Source organism: Helobdella robusta (genome assembly GCF_000326865.2).
Source record: "Helobdella robusta unplaced genomic scaffold HELROscaffold_50, whole genome shotgun sequence".
Lineage (NCBI taxonomy): Eukaryota > Metazoa > Annelida > Clitellata > Rhynchobdellida > Glossiphoniidae > Helobdella > Helobdella robusta.
This window is the reverse complement of record NW_008705255.1, coordinates 251,203-263,818: the sequence shown is the minus strand read 5'-3', so window position 1 is coordinate 263,818 and position 12,616 is coordinate 251,203. Positions and strand designations below refer to the sequence as shown.

At 31.8% G+C, this 12,616-nt stretch overlaps 2 protein-coding genes across 2 annotated transcripts; both read left to right on the top strand.

The window, feature by feature from the left end:
- Positions 1-737: 737 nt before the first annotated feature.
- Positions 738-2,272, top strand: HELRODRAFT_178817 (hypothetical protein; the record flags this gene model as incomplete). The annotated part of the gene is made up of 3 exons (XM_009027698.1): positions 738-888; positions 1,101-1,329; positions 1,495-2,272. The coding sequence occupies 3 exons, from the start codon at positions 738-740 to the stop codon at positions 2,270-2,272; spliced, it is 1,158 nt and encodes a 385-aa protein (XP_009025946.1).
- A 601-nt stretch (positions 2,273-2,873) lies between these two features.
- On the top strand, positions 2,874-4,328 carry HELRODRAFT_178816 (hypothetical protein; the record flags this gene model as incomplete). Its single annotated transcript, XM_009027697.1, has 3 exons — positions 2,874-3,000; positions 3,194-3,422; positions 3,560-4,328. 3 exons carry the CDS (start codon positions 2,874-2,876, stop codon positions 4,326-4,328), a joined length of 1,125 nt encoding a protein of 374 aa, XP_009025945.1.
- Between the last annotated feature and the right edge of the window lie 8,288 nt (positions 4,329-12,616).

Here is a 12,616-nt window from a genome sequence, read left to right as displayed (position 1 = left end):
ATTGATATACAAATAAAACTATTCATCCAATTAATGGTTATTGTAAAAAATAATTACAGAAGTTACTCAAACTAAAAACTAAATCAATTTGACTCAACGACAACAATTAACAATGTGAACATGATCATATACTCATAAAACTGGGTCACTTAAAGTTTTGAATAAAGTTTGTGAATAAAATTTGCCGACAGTCTTTTTGATAATTAACTTTAAAGCTGTTGAAAAACTAGAAAAATTATTTTGCTGTATCATAAGTTCAAGAAAAAGCAAAAAGTTATAACAGTTGGGAATCTTGGAGAGGCCGGAAAGGTCATTTTCCGATGTGAGCAGTATTCTATTTATGTCAATAAAACTCTGTTTTTAAACAAGAAAACACAATTTTAGTACATAATTAACCGAAAAAAGTCACCTAGCCTAATTTTGGTCAAACTAGCAAACATTAGCGTAGTTTCTTGCACCAGCCTCCCAAAACAAACTCAATGTTTTTAAAATTTTGGCCTTCATGTCAAATTTCTCTAGATCCAACCACTGAGTATGTGTAATAAAAGATTTAGTGAAAAATAAATTTAATTATGATTTTATGAACTTTGAAACTAAGTTAGTTCCAAAAAAACTTGTTCTAAAATTAGCCACACTGAAATAAGACGTTACAAAGGTTCATATGTTTTTTAAAAGTCGTCTACGAAATAAACTTTTACGTTAACTTGTAACAGAAGAAAGTTTCTGAAACTTGAAAAATGTTGAACTTTCATAATATTGCAACGGCAGAAGTTGGATTTGGTTTGGATGTGTACAACGAGCTTTCCCTGGCCCAACCAAATGCTAATGTATTTTTCTCTCCCCTCAGTTTGATGCTGGCGCTGGCTATGACTCTGCTTGGCTCTAATGGTAATTTGTTATTATTTCATTGAGATCTTTTTTTGACATTAATATTCTCATTTAGTTATTAATTATATTGTTTACGTTAATATAACAAAAAATAAGTTTTCAAATTTTAATTAATAACCTTAAACTTTGTAAAATGAAACTAATGTTAAATATCATGACAAAAGTGGTGAAGATAAGTTTTGTGAAATTGATCTTGAACAATTTTGTCACAGACAAAACAGCCACAGAACTGAAAAAAGTTCTCCACTTGGATCAACTTCAGGACGATGCAATCCACCAGAGTATGAAACTCTTCCACGAGCAACTCATGAACACTGGAAATAAGCACACCTTAAACATCGCCAACAAAATATTCCTCGAACAATCGGAAAATTTTTTAGCAACTTTCAACGAATCATGTAACTTGTTCTATGGGAGTAGTGTCCAATGTGTCGATTTTAAGTAAGTTTTTTAAATTTTTATCCATTAGTTTAAATTATACTTCAAGACATTGACATGGTAACGTAAAATTCTATTGTTTTGTTTGAATTTAAAGATTTCTGTATTTTACATCATATACCTCATAATACAGTACAAAGTTTTGGTATTTAATCATATGCTTTGCAGAAACAAAGCATCGGAATGTGAGACAATAGTGAATAATTGGGTCCAGCAGAAAACGAACGATAAGATCAAAAATCTGATACTTCGAGGAACTTTCAACGCCTTTACAAAGCTTGTTCTAGTGAATGCCTTGCATTTCAAAGGCAACTGGGAAAAAGAGTTTTACAAAAGTATGACTGTTGAAAAAAATTTCAAAACATCCCAAGGGCTAACTGTTAGAGTCCCTTTCATGAACTTTAACAACAGAAAAATGAAATATTACTATGACGATGCACTCGAAAGTCAAATTTTAGAATTACCCTTCATGGGCAGTGCTGCAAGTTTCATTTTAATTCTGCCGGATTTGAGTAAAATCAGTTTGCCTGAAATGGAAAAAAAACTAACAGCTACTGTGTTATCAAGAATTTCAGAAAATTTAGCCAACTGGTTGGTTACACTATGGCTGCCAAAATTTAAACTAGAAACAACTCCAGATGTTCTTGGAATGTTGAAAAAATTAGGACTTTCTGAATTGTTTTTGCAAGGAAAAGCTGATTTGTCAAAAATAAATGGTGCTAGAGATCTGTACGTATCTGACGTTAAACAGAAAGCATTCATTGAAATCGACGAGGTGGGGGTAGAGGCAGCTGCCGCAACAGCTGTGATCATATCACTGTCGAGTGGGTTCAGACCTCCTCCCATTCGAAGCGTTGAGGTCAATGCTGACCATCCGTTTGTATTTCTGATAAAGGAAAATTCCTCAGGAGCTGTTCTGTTCATGGGCAGATTGAACAATCTATAATAATATTTTGTCTACTAGAAAACTTTCTTGATAATATACTTTTGCTCAATTTTTTCAATTGGTTGGGATTTTTTTAAATTTTGGTTTTTCTTTGAAACTGGTGATTCATCTGATTAATAACATCAAAATGAAAGTTGACGTAAATAAATAACAAAATTGAGTTGAATTGGCTCGGCCATGATGGTTTTTTTTTCATTTACATTTTCATCAAACAAAGTAACGATAACAAGTTTGGATATAGCAAAAATTTGATTCAAATTCAATCGTAAAACTTGTCATTCTATGCTAACATCAGTGAACAAACTTAAAATAATTATTGTACCACAAAAAATGCACATTGCATTTAGTTTTTTTAAAATATCGTACCACTCGTATTATTCTCATACTAATCCAAATATGTTAGGCTGGCGAACTTTGTAACTATTTACGTGAAACTTGCTACGAATAACAACGATAAAACTAGTGAATGTTTGAAAGATTCATATGTTTCTTATTAAGTTCCCAACATTAGGAATGTTCACGTTCACTTACAAAAGAGAAACGCTGTGATTGCACAATAAGTTTTCTAAAAACTTAAATGTCGAACATTCAGAACATCACAATGGCAGAGGTTGGGTTTGGTTTAGATGTGTACAATGAACTCTCCCTGTCCCAACCAAATGCTAATGTATTTTTCTCCCCACTCAGTTTGATGCTGGTGCTGGCCATGACTCTGCTTGGCTCTAAAGGTAATATACAATTTTTTACTCTCGTTGTTTATTGATTGACAAAAAGTTTTGTTTAAATGTTTTAATTCTAAATAGTTCAGGAAACTTGAGGCTCAAACAAATAATTTCGTGTAAATGTAACACGATAAATATATCATGCTTGAAATTGTTGTTATTATATAATAATTGTGTATTTATAATAATTTTGAAACAGATAAAACAGCCTGTGAACTGAAGAAAGTTCTTCATCTGGATCAACTTCAGGACGATGCAATCCACCAGAATATGAAACTCTTCCACAAGAAACTCTGGAACACTGAAAATAAGCACACCTTGAATATAGCTAACAAAATCTTTCTAGAAAAATCGGAAAACCTTTCCGCAAGTTTCAACCAATTGTGCCTCTTGTTATATGCAAGCAGGGTCAAACTTGTTGATTTTAAGTAAGTTACGATCGTAGTTTAGCTTGTAGGTTGGGCTCTTACTTTATATTATAAAAGTGAATTTTGTGAACGATTTGTAATGTTTTTTCAATTCCATCACTTAATTCTGTTAATTTTACTTAAAATACTTTATACAGAAACAATGCGTCAAGGTGTGAGTCTTCTGTGAACAATTGGGTTCAACTTAAAACGAATAATAAAATTAAAGACCTGATATCTCCAGGGACCTTCAACGCTCTGACAAAAATTGTCCTGGTCAACGCATTGTATTTCAAAGGCAGCTGGAGCAAATCGTTTTACAAAAGATCAACTTTTTATGAAAATTTTGTCATTTCTTCTCAACAAACCGTCAGCGTTCCATTCATGCACATGTATTCAAAAATATTGCGTTACGTTTGTGACCAAGAGCTCCAAAGTCAGATCATTGAATTGCCTTTCACTGGTAACGCTGCTAGTTTTATCGTTATTTTGCCCGATTTATCTATAACCACACTTTCGGAAGTGGAGAATAAATTAAATGCTGACATTCTGATCAACATTTCAACAAAGTTATCCAACAAGTTAGTTAATCTTAAAATGCCAAAATTCAAATTAGAAACGAGACCGCAAATTAAGGAAATTTTGGAAAAATTGGGAGTATCGGATCTGTTTAGGCCAGGCAGTGCAGACCTGTCCGGAGTGAACGGTGCAAAAAACCTTCACATATCCGATGTGAAGCAGAAAGCCTTCATAGAAGTTGACGAACATGGAGTAGAAGCAGCTGCCGCAACAGCTGTCTTAGGCGGCCTCTTCAGAAATCCTGAAACTCCCGTCCAGGTGAATGTCGATCATCCTTTTGTTTTCCTGATCAAAGACATGAGCACTGGAGCAATTTTATTCTGGGGAAAAATTGTTAATCTGAGGTAAAAATTAGTTAAGATCACTATTTGAAGGGTACTCATTTGACAAGTTATATTACTTTTTATCTATATTTCGATTCTTAAACATCTTACAGACTAATTTTATTAGATTTTTTCAAATATTTTCATAAATAACATGACTTGGCTGTTAATATGTTGTTTGATACAAATTTTACAACTGACTTTTTTTAATGGTTTGACACTTTTTCAAATTTTTTTTTTAGTTTATATGTGCAGTGTAAATAATAAAACATGAAAAACTTGGAATTCTTAATAACGAACGACGATTTGATTTGAAAAACATTTAAAATGAATTAAAAAAAATTTTGTAACATGAATAACTTGAAATACATGGCAAAAATCAACGTTAATCATATAAATTTTCATTCATAAATTAACTTGAAACACACTGAAACATTCATTTTGTTCGCTAGCTGTAGATACGAAAGTGATGGTGTTTTTAAGAGTTTTGTGAGCGCCAACTGTAACCATTATTAAATAGTTCTTTGTTGATTACATCGTTTAAATTTTTAAGTTTGTTTACTTTGTTTTCAAAAATTTTTTTTATTCTTTCCTTATTAAGATGATTAATCATTGATGAAAGTTCATTTTTGCATTTCATTTTGAATAGTTTCCGAACTTTTACCTAATATTCTTTAGTAAATTTGTTCATTTGATTTTTCAAATAATGTATACGTTGCTCAATTTTTCAAGATTCACTTATAGATAAATTTTACTAAATCCATTTGCAAAGATCTATTCTCTCAGCAGTTTGGTAAATTCTTTCTAAAAGATTTTTCCTACCTTAAGACAGTTTTATTTGAAAAATTTTCGGATCAGATAATTTCTGAATTTTTGAAATAAACTATAAAAAAGAGAAATGAAATATACTATAAAAAGGAGAAATTAAATAAACATGGGCGAATAAAAAATAATTTTTTTTTCAAAACCAACGCTGCCGTAACACCAACTCCTTATTTGTAACTTACACAATCAAATTTGTCAAAAGTTGTCAATATTTTCACACCTCTAATCCAGAATGAAAGTTTTTTATTTTTTTTCTTCTCTAATATCCCAGGCCAATATTGGAAAAATATGCAGAGTGACTGCTAAATAGGATGTGTCAAAAAAATTTGCTTCTTTGAATGTTTACTATTTGCCCTTTTTCTTTTTATTTATGAAGCTATGTACTTGTTTGTTTCGATTTAACGCTTTTAGATGGGGTTCAACTTCATTCTCAATCTCATTTCGTGATATTGATAGTTCGGTAAAATATTTTTAAATGTTGGAAACTATCTCTTAACTTCTTCTCTCCATAGATATTATATTTTATTATGTACAAAGTACAAATCGCCGGCATTTAGAAATTAATAGCAACCATGGAAGGAATGACGGTGTTATCTATATTTGGTTTCTATATTTTATTCTACTTTTTTTCTAGACCAACTCGTTCATTCACCTGTTCATTTACTCGTTCATTCACCGGTTCATTCACTCATTTATTCACTCGTTCATTCACTCGTTTATTCACTCGTTCATTCACACGTTCATTCACTCGTTCATTCACATGTTCATTCACCTGTTCATTCAAACGAACGGTTGATTCCGACAGTTACCAAGAAGGGTAGGTTGTAATTTAAAGATCCCCATACCTTGATTCCATCCAAGCCACCCAGGTTTTAAACATACCAATACCAACTCAAGTACAAGTGCTATAGTTCAACTCTTGCGTTGAATTTTTACGTAAATCATAACTAATTTAGTCCTGGAATAAGTATCGATAATTGAAAATAGGTAAAGAGGAATTCACAAGTGCATTTCTGCTGCTAAGATGTATTTCATTGTCTGTACGTAAGTTGAGCGACTTTTTGGTATTTTTTGAATAATTTTTGTAATAATTACATCATCTTAGGATTATTATTTTATTTTTAGTGTATTTCTATACGTTTATATTATTATCTTAAGACTTCGCTATAGCAATGAGCGAATTTGGTTACAGAGAGATCCCAATCAACCACATGTAAGTTGTGTGTGTGTGTGCATGTATGTATGTATGTGTGTGTGTGTATGTATGTATGTGTGTGATGCGCTATTTCACGTGCATTTTTTGCGTGTATTGATAAATAAATAATTAAATAAACAAAGCCACAAAAATAATGATAATATTCGGTTTAGTTAAATTTCGGTCTCGTGCTTATATAGGGTATATATATATCTAAAAAATATAATTTTGAAATTGTTCTTGATGTCTCATTATTGCTTTTATCATTCTCCTTATGACGCCAAATTATTATTTTTGGTATGGTATGGTGTGGTATGGTATGGAGAATTTATATAGCGCCCCTCTATGTAAAACTCAGAGGCTCTGTTCGAGAAGCTGCCGGTCAAAAAAGTGATGTTTAAGTCGTTTTCGGAACATGTCTCTTTCTGTTATTATTGTTATTATTATTATTGTTATTATTATTATTGTTATTATTATTATCATTATTATTACTATTATATTATATATTTTTCTATTAATACTTCTGCCTTGGTGCATTTTTCAAAATTTTCATTTTAATAGCCCTTTGTTAATGACGATGAGTTTAATTACTATTTTCATCATCACGTTTTTGCCATTATTATCACCATTATTATCATCGTCATCATTATTATCATCATCATCGTCATCATCATCATCCTGTAAACAAATTGCATTGCATAACTGAGAGATATAACCCCAAACATAATAATCACTAAACTAAATGTTGGATGAATGAGTGAGTGAATGAGTGAGTGAGTGATAACTGATTGATTGATTGAGTGAGTGAGTGAGTGAGTGAGTGAGTGAGTGAGTGAGTGAGTGAGTGAGTGAGTGAGTGAGTGAGTGAGTGAGTGAGTGAGTGAGTGAGTGAGTGAACGAACGAAGGAATGAATGAATAGGCAGATCAAAAATTACATACATCCAATACAATAACCCACCAATATTGTAGATAGGAATAATTGAATGTTCAAATTAACAAGTTTGTCTATCTATTCATTTGTTTTTGTGTGTGTGTGCCTCTATTATGTGTGTTTTTGTGTGTGTGTGTTTGTTATTCTGTATACACGTACACACATCAACACTCGTCCACACACAAACAAACCGACACACATCCACAAACAAACACCGACATCCACACACAAACACCGACATCCACAGACAAACACACACACGTCCACACACAAACACACACACTTCCACACACAAACACCAACATCCAAACACATACACACACACACACACATACACACATATATCAACTCGTAGGATACATCAAAACAAACTCTTTCGTTGATCTGCTAGGCTGAATGTAATGATAACTTGTTTTGTTTGTTTGTTTGTATGTATGTATGTTTGTTTGTTTGTTTGTATGTTTGTTTGTTTGTTTGTTTGCTTGTTTGTTTGCTTGTTTGTATGTTTGTTTTTTTATTCATTTTTTAAATTATTAGAGTGTTTTAAATATTGTTATTTTTATTGGTATTATTATCAATTTACACACACCCTCACACATACAGACACACAAAAACCCACACATATCATCGCGCACACTTAATAACACACGCACGCACGCTACACACACACACACACACAGATATAGAGTCAGAATCGACAGAGATCAGCGAAGCACGGAGATAATGTCTGTCCTCCGTTCAAAGCATCTCATTTTGGAGAGAGAAAGTTTCCAGTTGCAGCAGCCCAAACCTGGAACTCATTACCGATTGATTTAAAAATAAACTCTGACATCAGTCGTGATGCCTTTAGATGGGATTTGAAACATCATTTTTTCCACAAAACGAAGCACAATTAACGCCTCTGAAGATAGCTCAATAGGGGCGCTTTACAAATGTATATATTTATTATTATTTTTTTTATCCTTTTATTAAGCAAAAACCAAGGATAAAAAAAATAATAAATATATATATATATATTTATTATTGATGAAAATCACAGCATATTTCGCTCTAGTTAACTTTCTGTTTAATTTGTCGACTATTCTAACGGTAGATCGTATATACTCTCGAGTTTCTAGAGTTCAAAACCAAAATTTTTATTCATACAAACCATTTGAACAATTAAGCGAGGTAGAACGATAAACTTTTTTCAGTGTTCTAATTGATACGTTGTGTATGTGGCCAGTGATGTATATATATATATATATATATATATATATATATATATATGTATATATATATATATATAATTTTTTTGATTACATGCTTTTCATAATAGATCTCTTTGCTACACATATATGCATACATACATACATGCATACAAACATACATACTTACATACATACATGCATGCATACATGCATACATACATACATACATACATACATGCATACATACATACATATATACATACACAGCTCGTATATATAGAGAGGAAACATTTGGATGGGCTTAAATGTTGCACTATTGGATGGTTTTAGGATATCAACCGGGGATTATTATTTTAAATATTTTAAAAATAAATAAACAAAAACATAAATAAATATATAAATATATAGATACATAAATAAATTATCATATAATAATAATAATAATATTAAATAAATTATATATAAATTAACGTAATTTCAAACTACACCATAAGCTCGTACACTGGCCTACTGTGCAATATTATACAGCAACTAACTTGCTATTCATTTCATTAATTACATTGTAACAAAACTAGAAACGACAACAACTACTACTACTATTACTGCTACTACTACTACTACTACTACTACTACTACTACTACTACTACTACTACTACTACTACTACTACTACTACTATTACTACTACTACATCTACTATTGCTACTACTACTACTACTGCTTCTACTTCAACCACTACTACTCTACAACAACAGCAACAACAACAAGTACTACTACTATTACTACTTCTGCTGCTACTACTACTACTTTTACTACTACTACTACTACTACTACTACTTTTACAACTACTACTACTACTAGATCATCATCATCATTATCATCACTGCCAGCTGCAACATCATAATCAGTAACAACAAAATCAACATTAATAATTGACAGATTATTGTTACATACAACATCTTGATTGGGAAGACACCTTAAAAAACACCAATAACAACAATTACAACAACATAGAATTTTAAATATAACAACAATTACAACAACATAGAATTTTAAATATAACAACAAATACAACAACATAGAATTTTAAATATAACAACAAATACAACAACATAGAATTTTAAATATAACAACAAATACAACAACATAGAATTTTAAATATAACAACAATAACAACAACAACAACAATAACAACAAAAACAACAATAACAATAATACAACAATCAACGCAACAGCAACACAATAACAAGAATCTGATTACAATAATAATGACAACAACAACATAGAATAATAATAATAACAATAGATACGTAATATCAATTTTTTTATCGATTTTGTGGTACCATATTAAATATCGCCCACCTAATTTTTCATATCTCAACAGAATGTCAAAAAATGATCATGGTAAAAATTTGATCTAAAAGTTAGTTTATCTATTTATTAATTAATTATTTAACTAATTTATTAATTTATTTATATATTATAATACTAATTATAATAGTGATATTTCATTTAATTATTTTACATATTATTATTATCACTATTAGTCTATTAATATATTTATAATTATTGTTGTAGAAGTTATTGTTGTTGTAGAAGTTGTTATTATTGTTGTTGTTGTAGAAGTTGTTGCTGTTAGTGAAGAAGTTGTTGTTGAAGTTGTTGTTGGTGTTGTTGTTGTTGAAGAAGTTGTTGTTGCTGTTGTTGAAGAAGTTGTTGTTGTTGATGTTGAAGTTGTTGATGATAATGTTGTTTTTGAAGTTGTTGGTGTTGTTGAAGAAGTTGTTATTGTTGTTGGTGGTGTTGTTTCTTGCATTATGCGAATTTATTAGTTGTCTTGTTGCCGTTATCAAACAAAATAGACTTGCTATCGATTAAACAGTCTTGTAATCTCTCTCTCTCTCTCTCTCTCTCTCTCTCTCTCTCTCTCTCTCTATATATATATATATATATATATATATATATATATATATATATTATTTATTTATTTATTTAAAGTAAAACCAGGAGCCCACAGGGCTTGTGCGGCAACTTAACTAACAGAAAAAATACTGTTCAATTGTCAATTTAACTAATTAATATTTATATATATATCTTTTCTATTTATCTATCTATGTAATTTCTCTTTCTCTCTCTCTCTCTCTTCTCTATCTATCTATCTTTTCCTCTATCTTTATCTTTCTCTCTCTCACACACGCACGCACGCACACACGCACACACACACAGTAATATTTTTGGTATTTTGCAAGCTCTATAGAAAGGCAAGGACGATACACGTGCACGTAAACATCATCAACGTCGTCTTCATCATCTTCTTAACTTTCTTGACATATCATTCATTTTTTTTCATTCATTTATTCATCACAACAATATTCTCATCGTTATCATCATCATAACCTTTCATTTTCATCTTCGTCATCGTCATCACCATCCATCTTCGTCATCACATACATACACAAACAAACACACACACACAAACAAACAAACGATAATTTTCAATTTTCATTCAATCAATCAAATAGATGCAAATATGCATGCATTTATACACATTAGCGCGTGCATGTTAGCACATACACACACATACAAACATACATACACACACACATACATACACACACACAAACACACACATACATACAAACATACACATCCATACATACCAACTCTATCTCGCAATTATTGCTAATGTATGTAATCTTATTTCCTGACAAAAAAAAATGTTCATCGGATAGGTGGACTTGCTTATATCTAGACGAGTTTGCGCTTTGTAGATGGTCTAAAAACACACATACAAACACACACACAAAAAACACACACACCTACACACAAATATTTCAAAATATACGCACAATTGTATACATGCATACACACACAAACACATACACACACACAAACAAATTCTAAAAATACCCACTTACATACCTACATATATACACACATACACACACGTTTACGCACACACATACGTACAAAAACACATATAAGCACAGACATATAAATACACAAACACACACACATTTGCACATACATATTTGTATTTCGACCGTCAACTTCATTCTTTTTTGTGTTTACAAAAAATTTTCTGGTTGGAGTTGGTTAAGGATTGGAAATCCTCTCTCTCTCTCTCTCTCCCTCTCTCTCTCTCTCTCTCCCTCTCTCTCTCTCTCCCTCTCTCTCTTCCTCCTCTCTCTCTCTCTCTCTTATTACTCTTTTTTTCCTCCCCGTCCCTCTTTCTCTTTCTTTCTCTCTCTCTCTCTCTCTTTCTCTCTCTTATTACTCTTTTTTTTTCTCCGTTCCTCTCTCTCTCTCTCTCTTATTACTCCTCTTTCCTTCTTTCTCCCCGTCCCTTTCTCTCTTTCTCTCTCTCTCTCTCTCTTTCTCTTATTACTCCTCTTTTTCCCCGTCCCTCTTTCTTTCTCTCTCTTTTTCTCTTTCTCTCTCTCTTTCTTTTTCTCTTTCTATAATAAATATATGTTATTAGTTTCACACACAATAACTGTTTAGTGTATATAACATTGTACACGTGCACAAAGCAGTAATACATATGTGTGCCATTACGAAGTGTACGAACGTACGTAAGTATGTACACACACACACGCACATTGTATAACATTGTACACGTGCACAAAGCAGTAATACATATGTGTGCCATTACGAAGTGTACGAACACACACACACACGCGCGCGCACACACACACACGCGCGCACGCACACACACACACACACGTTATATTAATAATTAGCATCACACCTGCCATCCATCACATCACATTTATTCATCTCGAGATATCTGTATGTGTGTTTGTATGTGTACTATTATGTATGTATGTTTGTGTGTATGTATGTGTGTATGAATGTATGTATGTGTGTATTTGTTTTTATTTATATATGTATGTAAGTGTATTTGTGTATGCAAGTGCAGTGGCGGATCTAGACAACTTTGACGGGGGGGGCCAAAATTTGGTAAATGTTTAAAAGTTTAATTTTTTTTTCAAATTTGGACAGGGGGCCAAGATTTGTGGTAGCGTGCCCAAAATTAGGCTGGCGACCTTTTTTCCGTAGTCGACTTTGACTTCATCTTCGACCGAATTCTTAGTCAATTATTCGGTTAAATTCACAATTCGGTGTGGAGGCGTTGTGTGTGTGTGTGAGTGTGCGTGTGTGTGTGTGTG